This window comes from Tenebrio molitor, chromosome 2 (genome assembly GCF_963966145.1).
Source record: "Tenebrio molitor chromosome 2, icTenMoli1.1, whole genome shotgun sequence".
In the NCBI taxonomy this organism is placed as follows: Eukaryota; Metazoa; Arthropoda; class Insecta; order Coleoptera; family Tenebrionidae; genus Tenebrio; species Tenebrio molitor.
In genome coordinates, this window is record NC_091047.1 from 28626042 (window position 1) to 28652704 (window position 26663).

General features: G+C 34.3%; 1 protein-coding gene across 2 annotated transcripts; it reads right to left on the minus strand.

Annotated features, from left to right (window-relative positions):
* Nucleotides 1-2168: 2168 nt before the first annotated feature.
* Nucleotides 2169-25815, minus strand: LOC138123041 (oxidative stress-induced growth inhibitor 2-like). 2 transcript variants are annotated; one of them, XM_069037554.1, is made up of 5 exons: nucleotides 25564-25815; nucleotides 14757-14825; nucleotides 14164-14438; nucleotides 4839-5876; nucleotides 2169-4785 (listed from the first exon to the last, which is right to left on the minus strand). In XM_069037554.1, exons 2-5 carry the CDS (start codon nucleotides 14806-14808, stop codon nucleotides 4372-4374), a joined length of 1779 nt encoding a protein of 592 aa, XP_068893655.1. In that variant the 5' UTR covers nucleotides 14809-14825; nucleotides 25564-25815; the 3' UTR covers nucleotides 2169-4371. The 2 variants fall into 2 exon arrangements, with proteins under 2 accessions (XP_068893655.1, XP_068893653.1); XM_069037552.1 differs by lacking the exon at nucleotides 25564-25815 and adding an exon at nucleotides 15549-15635.
* Nucleotides 25816-26663: the final 848 nt, after the last annotated feature.

Genomic DNA, 26663 nt, shown 5'->3' on the forward strand with positions numbered 1-26663 from the left:
GTAACGACTTTCACAATGACTTTGCATACGGTCAAATTGATGAAAATAAAATGTAGCAGATAACAGTTCTTATAATATAAGAGTAACCGAAAAGTTAGTTCTCTTCAACAAGACACGGTAGAACAATTGAGGTGAAGAAAATGAATTATTTGAAGTTATACATTTACTGTACGAGTGTAACAAATTGATAAAATAGTAGTTTATCTAACGAGTTCGTTTGTAAATTGGCTTTTTTTGGCATGAGTGAGCCAGTTCTCGTTTCACTCGCGTTTTAAAGGCCCACGAGTGCCAAAAAAAGGCCAATTTACACAAGAACGAGTTGAATAAAACATTTTTTTGTTCAACGAGCCCCGTAAAGGCTCTAAATTGCTTTAAAATTAGCTTGTCGTTTCGTTTTGACAAGTTGTCAAATTTATCAAAATCCGTTCACACAAGAGAACAAAAAAGTGTTTTTTCTTATTATCATTGAAATGGATTTTTGCTTGATTTAAAATAATTAATACAAAAAAGGACACTCACAGATTCTTTATGTTCTCCGCGTGAAACATCCCCATACAGTTAGGCAATTGTATTCGTATGAGTCAATCTATGATTCGACGTCGGATTACCGTGGACTCCCAAATTTTCTTTATCAGGCGGTATTATTGATCCATAGTTTTTTAACGTTCTTGGTAAATTTATCCGTGATTCTTTTAAGGAGTTTTCCATTACAAAGAATCACCAATTTAGAACTTTTTCTTTTGATATTAACTTCCTGTTTGATTTTTTTACAGTTTATATCGTCCACAAGATTTTAATTTTTTATGAAAATATTGATTAATAATAATCAATTATTTTTGAACAGCAGGACAAAAATATAACTACTTAGGTACATCCTTTAGGTATAGGTATGTAACTTCTTCATTTGAGTGTTGGCAACCAGTGTGTGAACGAAACGAAGAAAAAGAGGGATGAAGATACAGGGGTGGAAGTAGAAAAGTAGAAAGGCCCAAGACGATAAATAAAAAACATGACCGAAATTAATTTTAAGACCGAGCGCCCATAAATTAGAATTGCGTGATGCAGGCATAGAAATAAAGAGAGAAAGAGAAAGAAAATAAATGTTACTTGGAAAAGAGTCAAACGAGGTGTAGATGTATTACCACTAAAAAACAATGGAACCTTTATTGAGAAAATGTAAATAGGAGTAAGAAATAGAAAGATATCTACTTAATGTAAAGAAAGAGGTGAAAATGTTTTCGTTTTATTTGCTGGATTTCCTGACGGAAGTCGTTGTTTGTCAAACAACCGTCGTTTTCCGTATTACGAGTACTTTACTACCATCTGTTCGGGGATTCATTTTATTTTGGTCGGATTTTGCAGATATCCATCGAACTCTAAAAATATAAAATATGTCGTGTTCTGAAATTGTATTTAGATCGTCAGTCTAAAATTGTGGTGACAAATCCCCGAATAGTAGGTACATACAAGGGCGGTGACCTACCCCTGTGACTCACCCAGTTAAACTCGTAAGCCTTCGATCCAGGTAGAAGTTTACTAGAAATTTACTACAATACTCTCCAACAACAATGGGAGAGCCAGATGATAGCAAATCTTAGACAATATTTCAGGTATTTCAAGCCTTCAACTGCAGAGGGTGTCAGTTTCCCTCCAATAAGATTTTATGCCATTTTGAGTTTGAGTAGTGTAGAAAGTTTGTAAATTAAGCTCTGCCAAATAAGTAATGTGTAATATAGGTATATTTCCCATAATTATTTTAGTTGATGGAAAATTATTTTTTTATAATGCATTTAACAACTAATTTCGATTATTGTTATCACTTCATTAAGGCTATCTCTTCAAATTAATTTTAAAACGGTGCCTCCAACCTAATAAGTAAAAATGAATAGATCGTTTTGTTATGGTGCATTATTAGCCGGCTATCACGCATGGCGGGTTTTATTGAGCAAAGATCTCTGATAAGAAGCGCTAATGTAAATTTGTTCGAAAATTTTCTAACACAATGTGGGCCGATAACTCCATTATTTGTAATCGTGTGGGTGTTGTCCACAATGTTTGCTTATCGCATTCGTGGCAGGTTAATTTGTTTCAAAGAATCTGCAGGAATTCAGACAGATTCAGCCGTCCCTTACGGGAAAACATCAGTTTTGTTCTGGTCGATCAAACACTTTCTTAACCAATATAGTCATTTTATTTTTGTAAAATTTTTTACAAATAAAAAAATAAACAACGTTTTTCCAACAAAACAACTGGTGAAGTTCGTATAATTTGGGACAATTATTGCTCACTTCAAAAGTACGACGTCCATCAAGGGTAAACAATATTAGGATAAATCTAAAAATAATTGTTCAATAGTAACCTCGATAAACAAAGTTGCATTGCTAGGCATGCAACCGAGAGAAACAACTAATTGCATGACATCATAGGACCTTAGGTTTTTTCTTTCGGTTGCACACATTCCCCCAAGTATCTTAACATCTAAACAATCTTTGTGATTACAAAGTATAAAAAATATCAAATGTTATTGTACCTACTCTACAACAGTATAACAAAAAAATAACAATAAATTGCACGTAAAAATAAGAGGATATAGATATTTTTATAAAATATTTTGTTACAACAGTGGAATGATGCAGATTTGAAATGTGACTCATCAAACTTCTACTCTCATTGTTTATGTTTTATATTATGCTAATTATCACGCATTTTAGCACAGAAACAAAAATAAACCGAACCAAATATGGTAGACAAAAAAATTATGTATTTAGATTATGAAAACAGACCGAGTGACTCTCGAAGCCACAAAAATTAAACATTGAGGAGTACAACTACACAAATTATTTAAAAACATTTAGGAATTTATTAACGTTTAAGTTTCGGCAGAAATGGCTAATTTTTAGAAGAGGTGTGAAATTGCTTGAAAAACTCGGTAGGTACTAGTGTTTTTTGACACTGCAATTTTTGGCCGGTCGGTTGTTTGACGTTTTGACAAATTCCAAACAATCTGAATAATCATAATAAACATCGTAGATTACACAAGAAGTACAAATTTCTCCCACACCATGTTTCAATATTTGTACAGTGGCAGCCATTAATTTGGAAACACCAAGATTTTTCTATTGTAAATTGTTTGTCACTTTGACAATGTTATTGACATATCAATTTCGGCTGCGACAGTCTGTTGAATGCGCTCAACAATGACATGGGTGACATGACTTCATGACATAACGCTTACACTATCAAATATTAGAAATATCCAGTAAACTATATTACGCCGGTGTTTCCAAATTAATGGCCGCCACTGTACCTAAGTATGTAAAATCTATTTGGAAGTATTTGTTAACCACGCCCTCTAGCATCTAAGATTGTCAACATTTTCGTAAAACATCCTGTTCAATAATAAATTTAATATTTTAATCGAATTCAGTCATGATTTAAATAGATTTAAAATGTCCTAATAAAATTATTCTTAAAATTAATCTATCGCGTAGGCAAAACTGCAAAGTCAAAAACATGATAACTGGATAACAAGTAACGATGCTACATTTAGCCCTAAATCTTTGAAATGCCCAACATTAAGATGCATTAATGAAATATCGCAAAAAATCAGCTTAGTAACTTGGTTTTTGAAAAAATTGCGATATAAAACCCAAAAAGTTTATGTAACTAAAAAATTAAGCCCACAGTATATAAAAACTACTTGGTTAAGCATATTTTTGTTGTTTAACATTGTTCCACACCTTTCATCTTTTACTTTTTTTGTTTTTTTGTTATAATTATAGAATAATTGTCAAAAGTAGGCCCAAGAAAGAATAGAGTGTCAAAATTAAAATTAAGTAAATGATCACAATGTGCACAGTTGTACAACGAAGCCAAATTGTTAATTTTGACACCCTCTATCACTGAAAAATTTACGAGCTGTCGAAGATGTCAGATTGAGCGTAAATGAATAAAACAAATTAATGAAGAAATAGGTAACTTCGTTGTTTCGCAAGTCTAATTGTTTCCACAACGACTTTTCTTTTTAGATTAGAACAAAACGATATTTCTTAGGACGACAAAACTGAACACACCCCAAAACTGTCAACACGAAAGCTGTCACGATTGTCAAATTTATCATAGGCGGCATCTATTATACCCACGGCCTCCTAGATTCATAAGAGACTCGTCTTTTATGAATCTAGGAGGCCGTGATTATACCTCTTCGATCTGTCATTTTCGTCAGCTCGATCAATTTTTGTGTAAAATAATATATAAAATCCATAAAATATCGCTTGAATTACACGTGAACTCAAGAAGTTTAACAGTACGACTTAAAATTACGTAGTTTTAACACCCAGTGCAAAGTGCGAAATAAAAAACACTTCACATCTATGCAAAACAAGAAACAGAATTGCTGTTCTTCCTGTACAGCTCTGAAACAACAGCCAAAGCACCACCTGGTATGAATCTAACAAAATTATCTCCGGCCAGAGGCCCGACAGCGAACAAATTGTCGAATCCGTCAACGGCATGTGTCAATCTGTCTATGTTCAAAGTGTTGGTCTTGCAGTCTATCGGCACGTTCTTCTTGACCCCCAGGTCAAAGTCTTGCGGTAGGAATTTCAAATCCGGTCTGGATCCGATCAAGACGGCAACGAACGAGACCCGGACCTTTTGGACGTCTCCGGATTTGGATGTCAGAATGACGGAACGCGACGTTTCGTCGACGTCGGAGACATTATACTCAGGGTAGGCGGTGTAAAAGGGGTAAGTAGATCCTCCGTCTTTCATCATTTGGTGTACCTAATAAAACAACAATTGAGAAATGTATGTAAACCATTGTTATCGTTACTTACTTTGTGATACTCCGGGTACATGTTTTCGGGCAGTTGCCTGTTCAGATCTGCCGCCTTGTTCCTGAAAACGTGCAACACCGGAACATTGCGGCCCCTGGTAGCGACGACGGCGTCAGCGGCGCTCAGTCCGGCCCCCACGATAAGCACCGGATCGATCTCTTCGTCTCCGCTGCTCTGGATGTAGCGGTCGAGGTTGTACTCGAGACTCCTCAGGTCGTGGAAGAGCCACGCCGGGTCCTTCTTGCCTTTAGAAAAATCCAGTCTATTGGGCAGGTCGCTGGCCCCGTTGGCCAAAACTAGGTATTTACAGTGGTACGTGGTGGTCTCCCCGGACTCGACGTTCCGGGTCTCCACGGACCAGCTGCTCCGCTGGTCGGGATCACAGATTGGACTGATTCTAAAAGGCACGCGCGATGCATTCTTCGAGTCAAAATTACGCGAGTTCCTCACGTTGAAATTATCACTACGGAAACTATCACAAGAATTTGTTGAATCACAGCTTAAGCTAACGGATCGGTCCCTCTCCCGCCTAGACAGGAGCTTGGCCTGAGTATTCACCTCCCGGATTTTTCTGTCTGGGCTTAGGCCCTGACAAAGCGCGTCCCTCGGTCGTTTGCAACACCGACTCGGTTTTAGCTTCCTGTGGCCTCTGGAAAGGAGGTAGTTGAAAGCGTCGGAGATTAGGCAAGATTTGGGTGTCGGGACGATCTCCATCTGTTCGATGGTCACCTTTGTTTCGGCACTCAGTCTTTCTGCGACCTCCCTCTCGCGGAAGTCTCGCTTGGTTCCGTTGAGCGGCGCCACGTGCGACACCACGGCGTTGTTGACGAAGTATTTCGACAGGTTCATCTCTTGAACGTACTGGACGTAGTAGTTGGCCACGTTGCAAGCGAAGGCTCTCTTTTCGCCAGAGTCTCGTGGGTGGAAGGGGAGCCCAGGCAAGGACATCCAAGTCCCCAGAGACAATGTCAGGATGTAAGGGTCCATCTTGTGCCAGGAGCCGCCAGGCGGACCCTTCCCTAAAACCACGTGGTCGATCTGCAAAATGGACAAACAATTGTCTTTAATAACAATATATTTTTTTACTATTACATATGTACATCTTGAGTTTGGTACCGTAGAACGATCGACTTAGATTCATCCATACAGTTTTTAAATAATTACAAGAAATGCTTAAAGCTTCAAAATAACACTTTGGATATCAGTATCGTTTTCTGTTTTGAAACACACAGTCACAACCATCCAGAAAAAACTAATTAAGCCGTTTATGTACTTGACACGAAAAACAAAACAACATTTCGATAAATATTTTGTCTAATTGAGTAACAGTCTAACGACAGATGTAAGCCACCTTAAGCCCCCTTTAGTTTAACAATCATACACGTAAGAAACAATTTACAAGCCCAATTTTGAGTTACAACGGCCAATTGGGCTTACACAGTTTTTAAATTACATTATACTTCTCTTAATTAATTTTTAAATGCTTTAATACAGGGTCATTATACATGATTGTCCCATCGTAGTTGGCGCTGAAAACCCACACAAATTTTTTATGTGCCGCCACCCTCGCAACGTTAGACAAACTAGTAGACAGATTTCCACTACCGCCAGTAGCGTCACCTATCGGCGATACTAGTCTCACTCATGTTATGAAGTTTTCGGCACATTCAACTACGTCACCAACGCCTACTGCGATGAGACAATCATTTATAATGACCCTGTATAATTGCTTAAAATTTGATGTACAGTCAAATTTAAAAAAGTGGTCGTCAATGTCATTTCATTTCATTAAATTTTATGCCAAAATGTGACATTGATGACCACTTTTTTTTTTAATTTGACTGTACAAGCTGTACGTAACAAGTAGATTGCACCGATTTTTTAAAAACTAATACGTGTATCGTAATGCATCTCCACAATAATAGTTATTTATGCAACGAGTTTCTGTGTAAAAGCCAAATTTACCCAGAAACGAGTTGCATACAAAATTTTATTGTTTGAAACGACGTCCCTGAAGCTTCCAAATCTTTTAAAAATGGTTTCGCATTTGTTTTTGACAGTTCTGACAAAATTTTTTAAGACCTGTCAGAAATGTAACGTTGAATGTGTTGTCTAGGGCAACGGTTCGTTATCTGCTCATTTTGCTTTAGGGCATTTAAGACGCAGTTTACAAACGAGAAAAATGAGAATTTATGTCAGTTGAAAACAAAATATGTTTAATATAAAACAAATGCTTGTTATTTATTAGTTGCAATAAATGTCACCGTTAGTTTAAAAATCATTCAATCAGAGAAAATTGTATTAATTATGATTTCAAAAGTGCTCTCACACTAAAAGAATGCATTGGATTGGAAGATTCTGTTCTACTATTGGTAGTGAAGCATTTTGTGGAAGAACAGTTTACAAATGGTGCAATGAATTTATGTTTAAAAGAGTTTCACTCCCTGACGATTTATACGTAGGCAAATCAGTTTCTGCTGTTCAGAAGAAATCGTAGCCGCTCCAAGAACAGAAGGGTGATAACCGAAATTTACTTATAGAATTATAGGAAGTACCTTGAACATTATTGCTATTAATAACGTGTTGCATTATCAGTTGAGCGTCAGACAAATTCTTTGTCGCCGGGTGTTCCATCATTTAATAGATGTTCAAAAGCAACAACGGGTCGAATACCGCAAAGAAACTCTGGAAGATACCTCCAAAGCAGTTTACATCATCATTACAGTTGACGATACTTCGATATGTGGGTGTTTCTCCACAAGGCTGTAATCCAGTTAAAGTTAAGTAATCTGGTGGTGTAGAGAAAAAGATGGTTGCTTCTTTTTTTCAAAATCTGGACGCGTCGCTGTTGTTACTTGGGGAATGAATGCACAATTAACACAGAGTAAAATTATTAGAACGCGTGTTCTTCACATTAAAACGTGGAGTTTGGGAGTCCTCATCATGCCGTCGAAAGTTTTAAAAATACATATAGTTTTTGAATATACAGAGTTTTTTGAACTTTTTTTTAACTCTGAGCATAGCCCATACTTAGGCCCTATGTTCAGTTTTAAAAAACGCAGATCAATGTTCAATGCATGTATCTAACCAGGTAGCAGGTACTTAACCAACGTTACGTCAATTTAGCTGCTTGACAATAAAAAAAGACAGGTTGTTTGAATTATTATTGTGATAAAATAAATTAAATTACACATTATGTCATGCCATGCCAATCGGGTCATAAGAAATGTGCGTCACGTTTTTTTAGTCACTTATCCCGATAGACCAATTCAATCAATCCGAACAATTTTTAACATTATTTCAAAATTTAACAACCACGGATGCGTCGACTATAAATTGGCTGCATAGCAAATATTCTCAATGCATTGATCTGCGTTTTTTAAAATTGAACACAGGGACTAAGTATGGGCTATGTTCAAGAGTTAAAAAAGCACCCTGTATTGCAAAAAAAATCGAGTACCTACTGAAAAGCACTGATTTTTTTTTTTTGACTTTTAATGGTTATGTCTGACACAAGAAATGTCATTATGTCTGACGTAGTGACGTAAGAAATGAAAACAAGAAGAATGAATTAAACACTAATAGAAAATTTGATGTACTCGATTTTTTTGCATGTCCATTTTTTTGTATGTCCATTGCAAACAATTTTTTTTGGAGAAACAGATTTTTTAAAATGATTTACAGTGATAATGAGACCGACGGAATTGAAAATGCAACCCACAATACATTTCCAAAGTTAACGTGGATATATGTTTTTTAATTTAAAAAACATGAAACATGGTTAGCTGTGCAGTTGCGTAAATTTTAACATAAACGTCATTTGCTTGGTTAAATGAAATTGTGAAAAAACGAAGAGGAAAATGTTTATTGTCTGCATAAACGCAAAACGGCTAAAGCATTTCTCGGCTTCCGTAACTAGTAAACAGACTTTTACCACAATAAATACGTAATTTGGTGAGAACTTTGAGACCTATCAATAATGCGTTTTATTTTTAAAATTTCATTTTCTTTGTAAAACATTAATTTTGTCATGCTATGCAATAGGCAACCAGTAAAACTAATTTGCTCTGAGGGTTGCCTATTGTAGATCAGACTATTATTATTCCATTTCTGGTGAAAGAGTCGGCAAGCTATAGTCCTTGTATCTTCGTAAGGAATTACTTAATGACTTAATGATTTAAGTCATGAATAAACCAAACAAAGACCCCACTTAAAGAAATTTATTGGGATATTGTACCTATCAATCACTAGGCGGTCTCGGAGAAAAAAATTACCTGGGGTAGTACCTACTCAAAATATTTGTCGGAGACGGTCTAGTGATTGACAGGCACAATATGACAATAAATTTCTTTAAGTAGGATTTTTGTTCGGTTTATTTAGGGCTTAAGTCAGAATTCCTTAGGAAGATACAAGGACTATATCAACGCCTGGTACGATCTCACATTTACCAACCGTCGACCGATTACCACCTTTTCTAGTGCAAAGTCAATTAGCCGGAACACATATTACAAATGATAACCATGAGTTATGAGAACCATGAGTTCGTTTAAAAATTCTTCTGTACTAAATAACCCTCGCAACTGTAGTTTAGATTAAAATTAACTGTAAATATTTTTATAATCTAATAAATGTTTATGCATTCAAACTGTTTATGCAGTTTATGTCTCGCTCAACCTATTAAATGGGGTGATTCAAAGTGATTGCGAATAAGTATGGCAACTACATATTATGTACAAAAATTTATGTGGCAGCTGTGTGGGTAAGATAGAGTTGACATTTCTTTGACAGTTCATAGTCGCCCAATTTTAAAAATTGTCAAGTCAATGTACAGTGTTATAAAAAAATGCACGCCTATGAAATGTCATACAAATGTCAACTCTACTCTACCCCACCCACATAGTTGCCACATAAATTTTCGTACATACTTGCCATACTTATCCACAATCATTTTAAATCACCCAATATTATAATAGATATCGTTTGATCAAATAAATTTCAGATCATAACAGCGTTGTACTATTATTCGACACATGTGTTTAGAAGGAGCAAATGACATTCCAAGTACTAGTAGACTAAGTAGACTTATAGTACTATTGCGGCCAAAAAATTTCGTCCACCCTTTTCCTGTCATTTCACAAAAATTGGATGTAGTTTAACATTTATTGTCATTATTCGTTCCTAAAGGCTGCTTTACAGCATACGTGAGTAGAATGACAGTTGTGGACAAAAAAATTTTCCGCCATATTTGATCACATGATAGATTAACATACAGAGTATTTCACGAGTGATAATGAGCTCGACGGAATTGAAGATGCAACCCACACAACATTTCTGATAAAAGCTGGCTATTGAAATTAAATTATCCAGCTTTTTTCGAAAATGTATTCTGGGTTGCATTTTCAATTCCGTCGGGCTCATTATCACTCGTGAAATACACTGTATTTGATGTGTAAATTTACAAACGCAGGCAACCAATAATGCATCAATTCTTGAAGTTTTAGTAAAATTTTGATTTTATTGAAAGTAGGAAACTTGAGAATAACTTGAAGTCAGTGGCTTTATCCAAGACCAAATAAATTATTTATTATTTATTTTTTAAATATTATAATAATGTAAAAATTTCCGATAACAATGCATTGTAAATCAAAAATGTTATGTAATTATGTTATCAATACATTGTAAATTAAAATGATGTTAAAATTAATTATTGTGTCAATTGCGAAGTAAATTAGTCCCACATAGTTTGAAACCATTATTGCTGCGATTATTCATGTAATGTGGTTAATTGATGAAAATGCTTAAATTCTTTTATCTACGATCGTGTATAAAGTAAGCACTTTTTGCACTAAAAATCGTTGTCAAAGTTGACGTTTAATGAACTGACGAATTCGTGCCATAAAACTTTTAGTGCACGCTTTTATGACACAGAACTGTCAAAATACAACAATACAATTTGTTTGAAACATTGTGTATAAGTAGGTAGCTAAACGACGTGGTTCTCAAACGACTTTGGTTACTCATAAAATATGGAATCAATGATAATTATTTTATACAAATTTATGTTGAAACACTCACATCCTTTCAAATACCTACTCTCTCGTACCTCGGTCGTATTTTAAACCCGTTCGTGCAATAAAGGATAACTTTTTACACTTATATCTTAAATAACTATTTTATTTCAAAATAAATAAATAAATAAATTGAAGTGTAATTTTGTTATCAAAGTTTTACATTTTTATATCGTAAGTATATGTTTTGTTGCAGTATGTTGCAGTATGGCAGTGGCGACTTGTGGGTGACAAATTCTACTAAATTTTCAAGATAAATGTATTTGGGTACAGAAAACGTACCCAAATACGTCACATTATTGTCTACTTATTAATTAGTTTTTCAACAGTAGGAGAAATAATTTTATTAATTGAATTAGTAAGCACTAAGCGTAATTAAAACGAAAACTAACGTGTGAAGCTCTGCAACGACAATTTTTTCAAATTCTTTCTCCTCGCAGGAGACCGGACATTTATTTCAGTGTTTTTGCTTGTTATAAAATAAATAATAATAATTTATTAATAATGTATAAAAAGTTTATATGTACAGGGTCTTTCACAACTCGCGCCCTACAGAAAAAGAGGAAACAAGAGATCGCATTTGGATGTGTAATTTTGAAGAAAAAAAATCTAGCTTAAAAGATATTCGAGAAAAGACAACTTAAAGTTAACCAATTAGAGATCTACACCTCCAAGGTGTATTTGCCGTAATTTTACGTTGCTAGGATTTCATTTAAGAAAAAACATCTTTAAAATATTTGGGCGATTGGAGTTTTTTTGAAAGATGTCACTGTCAAATTAAATTTGTACAATCATGTATTCAGCCGCTGATTATTTAGAAATGATAATAATTTTTGGGGAATGTGAGCGTAACGCCAGGGAGGCAGCAAGAGTCTTGGAAGAACGTTTTCAGGGCAGAAATCATAATTATTTTTTCGTTTGCAACACATTTTTTTTTTAATTTTTTGCTTCCTACGTTGTAATAATAATTGAAATGACCTAGAATGCCATTTAGTTGCGACCATCAAGCATCAACCACTACCCCACGAGTCCGAGGCCCGCGGCCCGTCCAAGACAAAACTTGAGAGCGCGGCCGACCGGGTCATACCAGCCAGTCTTTGCTTAAGCAGTACCTAGACATCTGAACTTGCAATGTAATGACAGCTCTAACATTTCAGATTTTTAACCTAAATTTGTTGAGAATGAAAAGTCAAATCTAATAGTGTCAAAATTACAGTAACCCAAACATTTTTTGTAGCTGATGGTATTATTTTTGAAACCTAGCAACTGACTTTATTTGGTTGAAATAAAATCACACCTCGAGATGCCCTTCTGGGATTGGTAGAATTACAAGTCTTGTAACTCAGTTATGAAAGCAGTAGTAAATTCTTTGTTTCTATTTTTTGACAACTTATTGTCGTCGGCAGGTACCCTTTTTCTGTAGGGCGCGAGTTGTGAAAGGCCCTGTATATTTAATTGACAATAAAACAACATTCAATCATCTATTCAAATTATTTCTTTCTGTAATAAAAAAAAATTGCAATGACGAATAAAACAAAAATTCAGACGCTGTGTTGAATAATTGACAAGTACAGCTAGCAGTACTAGGCTTACATACGACGTATGTTACTCAATATGTGTTTGTTGTTGATTGTACTGCAGATAATAACAACGTGAGAGTTTTCTCGACTGGCATGTTTGATTAATTATTATTGTATTTGTAAACTAAGCTACAGCTGGTTTCAAAAAAATCGGGAAATGAAAATTTTCCTAATGTAAATTTGGTTTTGTCGATTTGTCAATTAATTGTCTACTTGACAATACCTATCAAGTGATTTTTAAAAATGTGATTGAATTTTGACGTTAAATCTAACCTATCTCCCGTAAGAAGGTTTCACACTATGGAAAAATTGCAAAAATGTGTCAATTTTATTCTGACAGTTCCCGTTTTTTTTTGCAACCAGCTGTATGTACTATTGCGATCAAAAAATTTTGGACACTGATGTCATCGTGCTGTCATACATTCTAAAACGACCTTTATGTATTAATAACCTCAATTTTGATTGTGTCAATTTTGAAAATGTGAATGTCAGATTTACCGAGAAAATATTCAAAAAGATAAATGGAATAGAACCAGGTTTTAATTAATAAAAAATATAAAACAAATATCCAAATGTACTCGCATATTAAAAAAATTATATTTTAAACCGGAGTCAAATTGACAACAATTTCATCTTTCATGTGACAGTTTCAATAAAGCATGATTTAGAGTAATTTTTTTAATGTGACAGAAGTTTGATGTCCAAAATTTTATGATCGTAATAGTACTACCAAGCTCCATTCTTGTCACGGGCTTCTCCTGTAACAACTGTTTTGTTGCTTGCCTGCTCATAATTTTTTTACTGTACTATAGGTTCCCAAAGATATACAGGTATTTCACGAGTGATAATGAGCCCGGCGGAATTGAAAATGCAACCCACAATACATTGGAACGTAAGCCTGGACATGGAGGCGATAAATATCCGGCTTTTCCTCCTGATGTATTGTGGGTTGCATTTTCAATTGCGCCGGGCTCATTATCACTCGTGAAATACCCTATCGACTGTAGAGCGATTATGGATTTGCCGTGCAAAGTATCTAATGAGTGACTCAAAATGGTTGTGTGACAACTGTGTGGGTAGGACAGAGTTGACATTTCTTTTACAGTTCGTAGTCGCGCAATTTTGAAAATTGGCAAGTTAGCTTGCAATGGTACAAAAAAATCAAATGCACACCTAGGAAATGTCATACAAATGTCAACTCTATCCCACCCACACGGTTGCCACATACATTTTCGTACATAGTTGCCATATTTATTCACAATCATTTTGAATCACCCAATAGTTTACAACGGCTTAAACGCAATCTACCTTGATAAGTGAATTGCCAGAATTTGTTTGTGGCTAGCCGATGATAAGGGTCTAATAGGAGACAGTTATGACTTTCTGTTGTGAAGATTAATGAATTTTAATAAATGGTAAACACCAATTTGGCCATAATCCCAATATATTTTTGAGAAAAGTATAAAATGTTTGTCTTTTAGTATTTATTTTTAATCGGTTGCCGTCAATCTGTTTGATATCAAAGAACTGGCCCATCTGGATTCTGGACCATCTGAAGGTCTGAATATGTTCATGCTAGAGAGAGAGAGAGAGAACAGTATCGACAAAAAATCGGAGTATTCCAAGGTTAGGTACGTCGACTCACACATTTAAACCACTTCCTTCCGTTCCACTCACCTCAACCCCGGCCTTCTTGAATTCCACCAACGGCTCCATCTCCATTCCGATGTCGGCACAGGGATGCAACAACGAATCCAACAGCAACGATACGGGATTGGTTGACCTGCCTTCGAGTCCGGCCGCAAGATGGCCCAAGTCCTGGTTGACTAGGCACTGATTGATGCCAGATCTGAGCCGCATCGACAACATATCGTCGGGGTGCGAATCCGAGATCAGGAAAGGAAGATTCCCCGACAACATGAAAGAGAGGGCAATGCCGCTCGGTCCATTTCCTACAAGAAAATATGTCGTCATCGATCTTGCTGGAAGGTCACGGTGAAGGTGACTGATAATTATTATTGAATGAATTCCGACCGATGTTAGAGCGTATTTAGTTGTAGAATTGCGCAACTGGAAGTCGGCCCCTGCGATAACCACCGGGGAAGCTTCCATTCAAACTTATTTTCAATAATTTTGTTTGTCGCTCCTGATAAACAAATTATTTTTGACCCGATCTGATTGCGCGCTGTTGATGCATCTTCGTAGCAACAATCGCTGTTTTTAATTAATTTTATATCGACTCGACCGACTGTTAGTATCTACATACCTACCTATAATGACCACTTCCTTGTAAACAACGTCACTGGAATTTCCTGACTTCATGGTGCTTTGTCGATTTACTGCAAAAAAAAACTGTCAAAAAGTGATCGGTCATGAGATGAATGAAAAAATTCACACGTCTGCTGGCAGGATTGTTTTCAGTTTTCAAGGTCGCGATATATCACGCTTCCCATACAGACGAGTGATCTTGAAAAAAAAGCTCTTGGACGAGGTCCAAGTGAAGTAAAAGTCAATTGCCCGCCCGACAAAAATAAATAAATAAATTTGATGACACATCGGACATCATGTAGAAAAATAAATTCGTGCTAAGAAAATATTGATTTTCTGCAAATTGTCATTAGAAAATCTAAGTGGAACAAATTTGGAAATACTTTGTGTCAGATCTATCTGGATGCATATTTTGAAATAGATTCATCTAGTTCTGGTTTTATGTCTATTCCTGTGATCCTACTAAAATATTAACGATCACGTCTAATAAATACACATAATGTCGAATATAAAGTGAACTTGAACTTTAATGGGTCGTTTTGAACGAAACCGTGTTGGTCTCGTGACAATCTACTTAAGCTAATAACGCAAATAATTATCCTCAATTCTGTCATTAATTAAACGGGGCAAAATTTTCCACTAATTGAGCGACTCGTGTTCAACTTTGTTTTTCTCGTTGAACTTTAACCTTCACCAAATGTGAAATGGTCAACTGAAAGTTGCACAGGAGCAGGACATTAGCAACAGGACTAGTCTAGTTCTTTACTGACGACGTTACGATTCTATGTACTTACGTTGAATCCGATTTGTTTGGACAACCATGTGACTCACACACGTGCAAACAGTATTAAGTTAACTAGTCAAATGGAAAAAAAATCAAGTAGCATTTTATACTTTTGGGCAACTTTATCTGATAAAAACCGATAAAATATAGCGGAAGAATTTTCTCTTTTTTCGCGAAAAGGAGGTCGTATGGAAATCTACTATTTCGGAAACTCGCTCGATCGTAAATTTAAATTTTTGGCATCCCTGGAACCCAGTTCTGGTCACTCTCGAATTTCGTTCATTCCACAAAAGTAGCAGCAGGAATATTTTTAGAAAATGTGCATTTTTCAGGTTCCACATCCTGCTATAAATTTTTTCTTGTTTAGTTTTTTTGATATTGCTGAGTAAAAGTAAACGTTGTTGCTCGGGGAGATAAAAAAAATATAATTTTAGTGTTATGTAGGTCGAGTGTAAATTTGCGCAATGCAGCAAAAATCGCATCCGGAGAGGAATAATTTGTTGTAAAACAAGAAGTAATCACTTTCTCTGATTAGTAGCATTCGAGTTTGATAAAGGAAAGTGAATTACGTTGTTAGTATGTACTGATGACAATGTTTGTCGACGTTAAACTTACCGTAAAGGACGAACATTTTTTTGAACAATAAAAAAAATGGACCAGAAATAGCACAGATGAGGTCAAAATACTTGCTTATGTAAATTTATTGTAATAAATGCGAATAAAGTGTTACTGCCAATGACGAATCGTTGTCATTAGTAAATTATAAATTATCATAAGAATTTTTATAAAAGCAGATAAAAAAAGGAATTAATAACGTGGTGTACGTCCTTTGAAAAAAAAATTTGCCCATGGCACTATAAGATTAGATATAAACTTTTCTGTGACGATTTTTGAAAATTTGTCAAACATCTTTAAAAAAATATCCAAATTGTTTCTTATTTCGGTTAAAATTCTTTTACTGAGAGCTTTGTTTTTTGCAAATTAAAATTACAACACCTCAGATTCCATTAGTACGACTAAATGTTATCGATGGAAAAAATCTACCTACAAAACAGAATTTGTGTGTTTTTAAGTTTAATTCGAATGTTTTGTCTGGTTTCTGCCGTAATTTTGTAATTATATCTTATCTGTAAAGTTAAAAGTCACAAATTGGTACAGATTTAAAAAATGATCGTTGTGAGCTTGAGTGTTATTGTTTTAGCAACTATCCAATTCTATTGTTTATTAAGTTATCCTCGTTCATCTTATAAACTGTCATTAACTTTCTCAAAGTTTCATCAGATATGAACTGTTGAAGAGGTATCACGGCATTCAAGGATGTAACCTAATTATGGTTTTACACAACTTCTAAATATAATTATTAATAGTATTGCGAATAAATGTTAAAACAAATGACGAAAAAGTGTCATATACATTCCGTGCATACTGTATACTAATCAATGGCTACCTAGAAACAACGTTAATACAAAACCATGAATGTTAAATTAATGACTTTTCCAATATTTTTTATTTGAGGCTATCTTTCTTTTCTTTCTACTTCATTCCAGACTTCCAGAGAAACCTTTTTTTTTTCGTTTTCTATCAAGATTGGTGTACATTTTAAGAGTTTAAAATTAGTGACGATTAATCATTAAATTTAAAAATATTTTCACCTGCTGCAAATATCCTTCAACAAGTCAATTTTCGAATATACCGCGCGAGCGAGTAACCTGATTTACGCCACTTTTTTTAGAACAAGCGATGCTTTGAAATACATACTCGTATGTCAGTTCTTATAAAATTTAATTTTCTGAATGCATAACTAATGTTATTTCTTGAACGTCGTCCATTTTGTCCGAAATTATAGCATCATAAATTAACCAATATCCGACAGAGCTGAACTATGGTTTAAAAATGTGACTTTGAAATCTCATTATTTAGTAGAAATCTTTAAATTTCTGACTTATCTAGTATTTTTTTTTAGTGATACATTAAAAAAAATATATGTATTTACTTCTCCGGGATTACCAAGTGATAGTAAATGATTCACCATCACCTCGTCTATTTCTGTAACATAAGTACGAGTATATTAATTCACAAAACAATTTTGGGACTAAGTAGTACATATTTCACGTTTTAAAATTGCAAATCACGGCTCATTAGATTACTAATTAGTGTCAAAAAGATAAAAATAAAGTCGGAGAGGATAATTTTTAGTTTTATTATGAAAAATACAGTCGCGGACAGAAAAACGTAGGGCAATGTTTTTTCGCGAATGTAAGTCGGTTTACTCTTTCTATGGTTACTATTAAGATATTTATTTATTTATCAATTTTAGCTAAATTTCTTAATAAGACTTGTCCTAAGTACTTTTTTCGGTTCGCGACTGTATGTATTTTTCGAAAAATGTACAAGGACATTATAAAAATATATACCTACACAAATGCCAGAATTTAAGGTTAGGAAGCTGTTTGTTGACGTTTTATGTACAAACGTGTGTACAGCCGTGGTTCAGGTTACAATAGAATCCATGCCTAGAAAGAATTTTACGAAAACTTTAAATTAACGGCAAAAAATAAGTTGTAACGGCTGCAATTTCTACACAGATATGTATTTATTTCAAATATTAAATGTATTTGTACCATAAGAGCAAAAAAAAATGCCATCAAGGATAGCCACGAAAAAGAAAGTACCGTGTCTTTGATTAAGAAATTCGTCATGCATTTGTGGAATCCTGAAATAGGTTATTTAAATAAACAATTATAGGTATTATTGCATTTTTTCCCTGTAACTTACAGTGGATAAGCGCATTATGGACTGTGTCACAGCTATCCTTGATGGCATTTTTTTTGCTCTTACAGTATAAAATGTTTAGCAACTAAATTAATTGTCATGTATTGTCTTCACGTGAAGTAACTTTAGACGTCATATCAATCGGAGAAGACCTCCCCAAGGCTAATTCCATTACAGACTTTTTTGATCACACGGTACTAATAAAATTCTACATTATATAAAAAAAAAATCCAAAAAAATTATTTACAACCTTTAGAATGCCAAATATCAGTTAATCTTAACTTAAAGCGTGAAATTTAGATAACCAATAAATAAATATCTAAAAATGTAAAGTTTAGATTATTTATTATTGAAAGTTAATAAAAGTTAAGTTCATTTTTGAAAAAAATCAAACTTCACGATTAATGTTTCATTTCGTTCCTGATAAGATCATTAGTGTAAGCAGTAGCCCTTTGAGTTTAATACGATAAATACGATCTTATCTTTTCTAAAGCAAAAAGTAAAAAGTAAATTACTATTTTCTTATTTCAAAAAATCTTCGAATAACATTAATAAATTTATTCGTAGTGTGGAAAGAATAAAATATATTATTACAAAGTCCTAGACTGTGTAACAAAATTTTATTTTCTACAATTTTCCACTACATGAAATGACAATTGTTGAGAATTATATGTTTCACCCTGTATGATGTAGAACTTTAACTTGTTTTGAAATTTAGAAACGCAATTGAGCTCTATAAATATACAAATTATATAATTATTTAGATCGGTGATAATTATTTAATATCTTATTTTTGAACAAGTTTAGTCAACCTCTTCCCTTAGCTTCGAATTTGGTTAAATTTCATCAAATTGCAAAGATTCCGGTGGAACGCGGTTTAAGGACATGTCTCACTGGTAGCTAATTGAAATCGTTAGCATACCTCTTTGAAATAATTTGCAATTAGGAGTTATCAGCAATTATTGGCGCCCGAACGAATGTCGCGAGGTTATCGATGAACGTATTGACGGCTTTTTTTAAATTGTTGACTTCGCGACGATAAGTAACAAGCGACAAAAATTAGATAACAACTAATTTTCAACAGATGCACTGCACTGGACCAAAAAAATATTACCTAACAGCGGATTTGGTATCCCACTAAAGTAAACAGGCGAGAATTGCATCCGATAAATAAAGCAATGAACTTGCTCTCTTCATGATAAATTCCCAACCGCATAAAATAAACAATGATTACTGATGACAATCGATTTAATTGGAATGATTTATCGATGTCATTGAGGTAAATCGAAAGTTCTTGTAAACGTGATTAAGGACCAACTGAATTTAGACATTTAGAGTGGCCCTGGTTTCAATAACATTTTTTAAAGCAGGATAACGGGATTTTAGTACATACTCCACTATACGTTTTTAAGAGCAAACATTATTTACTTTTTCATTGCTATTACTATAAAGCACCTGTTGCATTGATTGTTACTGAAGGTTGTTACGAGCTAATAATTTAGAATGTTAAATTAAGTGGACTATTTTTAAAAATGTATTCATGTTGAAATTATAAAGTAATTACAGAAACAATTATGTTTTTCAAGCTTTAGTCGTCATTATATGGCTTCGTAATTTTTTCTTAATTACAGGAAATTACAAAGGGAGATGCAGACCTAGAAACAACTCGTACAACCTTGGAAACAACTATTTGTGTTGTTGGAACAATACACATATCAAATTTTTCAAATGCAATAAAAATTATTAGTAATTATCTGCCTTAATAAAATCTATTCTTTAAAAATAAAAAAAGTTTTTTGCATATTACATCTGTCGCAATACTGTCCAAGTGGACAAAAAAAGAAAATCGGACATTTCATTATTTTATTATTATTTTAGCGATAGTTTGGCAGTGACATTTATACGTCAATACTTGATATTTTCTACACCCCCCGTCATTACTGTCCGTCCACTCCCTAAGTTAATTTTTATTTTTTAGCCTGTACGTTTTGAAAATATTCAGGAAACAAATAGTGCATTGGATTCCTTGAGAACTGGCCTTTTAAACGAGGTGTCACTTGGCATACCCTTACATTTGAAAAAAAAAGATTTTTTACAAAAATCGCCTATGTCCAAATTATGAATTTTATTCCAGTTAAGTTTTCTACACTGTATAATACGCAATTACAAGTACATATATCTAATTACATAAATGTAACTGCCGTAATTTAAACTTATAAAGGATTAGTTGTTTGTAACCGCGGCGGTCAAATTTAAGGCTCCTAATCATATTGCGGAGAAAGTACTAGAAGGTATCTCTATCTTTGCCAACTTTATTTTGAGTGTAGTGGACGGATGGTGAAAAACTACTATATAAATAAACCGTCTATTTTAGACAAACACAAACTGTTATTTAAACTGCAAATAATAAAATAGATAAATAAAATTTACAAAAATGAATTGATAAAATAGCAGTGATTTTCAAACAACTCTCCTTTTTTACATTTTATTCGTGACACTAAAACATGACATTTTGTATAATCAGGGTGGATATGAACGAACTGGTGTAATAAACTCTAAATATATTTTTGTTCAGTTTTGATTAATCGGAACGTTTTCAACTTCCTGTGTATACGGTGAGTTTTTTTAAGACTGACCATAGGGTTTTACATGCTAATTTTTCAACCCCCTGTTAACTTTTGTTCCGATAAAAATATTCAAACCATTTTTGGAACAAAGTTGGAAGATTTTTAAAACTATCGGATAGATTACAATTTAATATCCCAAACTGTCGAAAAAGTTGTGAAAAAAATATTTTGTCTGCAACCGTACGCGAAATGAGCACTTCGCGTGCGTACAACAGGCCGCGAAATTGAATTGCGCAGCCGTTACCTTGACGAAGGCCGTAAAAGTAAAAGTCATTTTTATATTTATTTATTATTACATACAATTACAACATATCTATCTGCATATTTCCGGTGTAGTCTTACAAAATCTGGATTGGTTACAGTTAAAGTTTGATTTTGTGGCAGGAACGGCCACTATTAGTACAGAATTTTCATCCGGTTTCAAATTTCCGCCAATTTCAAATGAGACAGCCGCATGAGGTTGAGGAGTCGATAACAAAGATCCCCATTATCGATCTTGGATCTATCATCTATATAAAACAACACATGTGAATTAGGTTAATTTTGGTTAATTTTTCACCGATCAAAAAGAGAAATATCTCGTAACATTTCCTGAATGTCATCACATTTTGGTTTATTTGTGTCTTTGCACGACTCCTGATATTTCCCCGATTAAAATAACCTAAAAAGGAGCAGATGATACAACCTAGCATAACAGAACTTAACTACCTTCCACAATAAATAAATTCCAATAAATAGGTAAGCCAGTACAACATTATCCGACACGGTTTTCACATTCTTCTTTTACATCAGTCTCAAAGTCACTGTAACATTTTTCATATTGCCGTTTCGATTTTTCAGGTTTCAAATGCGACACTGCACAGTTTATAATATTTTTTTAACTCTGGATGAGTACACGGAACTGAAACATCGTAATTTTCTTCGGACATTTTTGCAATTTTTCTCAAAGTGAATTGTTTTATTTATGTCGTTTCCGTAGCGACATGGCAACATGTAGGACGACTTTATTTTTATTGACAGTGAAGGAAATTTTACTTGTTCATTTTATAATTACAAATTTTCGGGTTGCACACAAAATGTTGTGTGCACCTTGGCTACGAAATCGTTTGACGACCTCGAGATTGTCTTGTCTCGGCCGCAAAGCGGCCTTGACGACAATTTTTCGACAGTTTGGGATATTGAATTGTACTCTATCCGATAGTTTAAAAAATCTTCCAACTTTGTTCCAAAACTGGTTTGAATATTTTCATCGGAACAAAAGTTAACAGGGGGTTGAAAAATTAGCATGTAAAACCCTATGGCCAGTCTTAAAAAAAACCCACTGTAACGGGTGTTTTTTAAAATTTGGCGTCGAAGTAGGCGTTGAAGTGTCGATTGTGAACGCACTATACAGGTTACGGATCGCGGATCAGCTGTTTCAATCTTACGCTTTTACATGAGTGGTGCGATCTCAATCGACTCTCCAACGCCTACTTCGACGCCAAATTTAAAAAGACACCCTTTATATCTCTATGTAAGTATGTTTGTATCGAGCGATCAAATTAATTAATTAATTAATAATTAATCAAGTTATCCATGAATCCGAAATCGTATGTCGTTTCTTGAACAAAAAACATAGCTTAAAACACAGGTTAGATCTGGGCATATCAATCGAGAAGACATACGGATTCAAATCCATGGATGACTCGATTACAAATTAATTTGATCGCTCTTACATACTGTATTCTGTAAGGATATAACAGATGGTCCCGGATCAACAAATGTAACGATTTATTTTTGTTTTCGTACAAATAAAAATTTATAAAAATGTATGGATATACATACCAAGAGTTAAAATTAAAAATTAAAAGACGAAAAAGATTAGAGTGTCACATGTATAAAAAAAACTGCCACTTCAAAAGTAAACACGTCGACAAAACTCAAACAAATTTGTTTATTATTTTCAAATGTACACTTGAAAAAAACTTGTATACTTATATACATAATTATCCAGGCGGGCCCATTAGTTGCTTTATCACTTACTAACTGAATACATTTTACATTTTGAACATTTTAAAATTTTTATTTAATATTTTGAACACTTGCTCCGTGTAATAATTTTATTTCCAAAAGCAGCGTTTCATTGTTCTAATGCAAAATAGGTTTGACTTTTTTCTGACCTGAATACAATACCAGATGTTGGGGCACCGAGATCTGAAGGTCACCCATGAAAGTAAATTACACCTTCAAGGTCACCGTTTTATGCCGTGTAACATCTAAAAGGTTATTGGGGCTTTACTTTTTGAGATATGGATGGCAATACAGCTAGGATGACTATAGTTTGTCTAAACATAAGTGAATTTTATGGTTTTAACATCTAAAGTACTTTATGAGGGATTTTAGGGTTGTTCACGACAAATCCATCACAACAGAATATTTAGCTACCCTGTCGTAAATTTTGCAACGCGTGCCTGTCTTTGTTAAACGAAAAGCTGCAGATTTGGTTATTGCCATTTTTACAACATCCCTCATAAAGTACTTGAGTTGTTAAAACCGTAAAATTCACTTATGTTTAGACAAACTTTAGCAGCCGATATCAAGAAGTGCTAAAAAATATTGTTCGCAACATGATTTGACATTATTTGGCTATTATCTTTGGAATATCTAAAGGATCAGGTGTATATTAATAACCCCCGGATCATCCACCAAAAGAAGCACATACGAGTCAGACTTGTTAAGAGTTTTTAAATAAAATGGCTGTTATTTACGAGTATGACATTATTTTTCTTGCACGTACCTATAGTTAATTAATTTTATTAAAATAATGTATGTAAGTATGTAATGCAAAATTTTTACTTAAAATTACTAAGGGCGAGTTGAAAAATTGTCAAAAATGTCCCGCTCGAATGTTTTCACGTGTGATCCATCAACCGAAAGTTCTAAGTCACTGATTCAGAAAATGTATATTTTATTCTTTGGAAATGAGTCTAGCCACCGCCAGAGGCTTCAGACATCAAGAGGCGCCAAAGACTTATTCGACTTCATGTAAAGTCTCAACAAAGATATGATTTTGCATTTTAAAGCACATAAATACCTACTTTACAATGGCTTCACCACGGTCTGTCGTAAAATACAATAAATATGGGCCACAATGTGTTTGCAACTATAGCCGACGACAAGGTTCTAGTACGAGTAGAAGTTTCATGATTGTCTGTTTTTAATTAAGCCATAATCGAAACATACCTTTGGGGAAACTTTACCCTGGTCATGTTACGTATCATTCTAAAGCACTCCTTGAATACTCATTTTTGCTCCTAGAACTAGGCGTCGCAAATGATCTTGAAGCGCTTCACAGACTTCAAAGTCTTTGGCACCTCTTGATGGCTGTGGAATTTCCACAGAATAAAATATACGTTTTCGGAATCAAGGAGTGAGGGATCTTTCGATTGATATCGATATGTCATACGAGTATACATGTAAATATTCGAATAGTCCTTACTACGACTAATAAACAACCAAAAATGGATTATTTTTTTTTAATTATGGATGGCCCACGTCTATAAATCTTTGTTGCCACCACAATTAAACTTTGAACACCAAAAAACCAAAAAAGATTTGTAAAATGTTTTCATTGAATTAGGCAAATCCCCCAAAACATCAATTTAACAATTTTAAAGATCCAAATTACGTACATATGTTGATATTTTTGTAATGTTTTCATTTTGGTATTATGTATTTAAATGATCTAATTTTACATTCGGATTTTCTTTGGAATGCATAAGTTGAACGCTTCACTCTGTATATATTTTGCATGATAGACATTATTAATATTTGTGTTGTCGGCGGCGACACAATATACCAATCAAAATAGATCAATACAATTTCATAACAAAATTGACATTATTGACATGTAAATAGCCACCTGTCACTGATATAAAAGTAAAAAAAAATACAATTTGAGATGAATTTTCAGCATTTTAATTTATATATCACCTAATAGTTAACTAATCCACTTTGTACATCTGTATCTTTTGATACATTTGGGTATCTAACTAATGGCAATTTTTCAAATTAAAAAAAGCTACTGTACAGTCAGAATAACAAAATCAATATGTTTGATTGTCGATTCATTCTTGACCATTTGCAACTTACGAGTAGATATGTAATTAAAAAAATAAAATAAAATAAACTCATTCAGGATAATCCCCGGAGCAGTTTCCTGTGCCTTCAGCGGATCTATTTCTGTGCAGGTTTGTAATAATCATCCACTACGTATATTTTTTTATAATTTCAAGTGACCTGCTATTTTTAGATTTAAGAGAAAATTTTTCAAAATAAAAAATCGATGTAATTCGTAAGCAACCACTTGCTATTCATCCAAGAACTATCGACTGAATCGGAAAAAGACCATAAAAACAAACTAAGCACAAGAACAAACCAAGCCACCGGATCCTTCTCCTGAGCTTTTTCGGCGGTCCTATTTTTGCGCGTCACGAAACCGGATCGTACTTCAGCGGGCACATGTTGCAAAACTATCGGATTTCAGCGATGACAACACACAATTCTTGACATCCATTAGTGTTTTGACAGTCATCCGAGTCAATCAATAATGCACCATAATAATTTATGGCGATACCATCCACTCACCTGTACACGAAAAGTGGTAAAAAAATTTCACGAAGCTCTGGCTTTTCCCTTGTTGGGCGTCGATCAATTGAAAAAAAAATCCAATTTCTGTGATTGATCGAAAAACGTACGCTGTTCTCGGTCCCGGAGCGGTTGTCTTTCTGCTGGTACACTTCTAAAAACTCGCGAACATTCCAACAGAGCGACATCGACTACTACTACTTACACATTTTACTCATGCCGAGCCGGCAAAGAATGGATTAGCTGCGCGCGCACCTCAAATATGCGGCTGACAACGTAAATTACGTAAAGAACATCGTCTAATCTATTGCGACGAGGGGGAAATTTATAGCTCACCTGAAAGTGCAGTCGGCACAGACGTCGACTTTGCCAATTCATCTGGCCTATATTGCGATAAGGTAGCCACGCCCTCTCCATTGATAAGGCCGTTATCTAACAATGCAGAGATCGCGGCGGCGATGGCCTTACGAGGTCTTCTTCTATTGCGCAACGATTGTTGCTGTGGTGTAATTTTGTGTTCTGTTTGTTCGAGATCTGCTAGGTGCGATAATTTTAAAAGGCCGTGAGATAAAAATTCGGTGGAAAAACAAATAATTATTTGACTAATTTTAAATGTCCGTGAAACGGACATCATCTAGACTAGACCAATGAATTAATAAATGCGAAGTGTGTACTGTAGTGTATCAACTACAAAGCTGGTTCCAACTTGCAAAAGATTCTACGACGAAGTTATTTAAAAAAACTGTAAACATCAATTTTAGTCGGATTCAAATTTAACTGAAATTATCTTTCAAATTCTGATAAGAAACCTATGGAAAGGACGTAATTTCAAATGTCCTAATCAAAATTGCGGATAATCTGGAATTGTTATAAAAAAAACATTTAAGTGAATGTTGGATATTATGTAAACATAAGATCAAAGCAATCGTTGGTTGAGTAATGGGAAAAACCATTTGCTTTATGTCTGAGGTACCAAAAACGCTACTGAGGAAACGAGTTTTAAAAATACGAGTATGTAGTTCATAACAATTTGATGAAAAAATGGATTTTCGACTTAACACTAGTTCCAATTTGAATTGAAACGTTATATGTATTTGTGT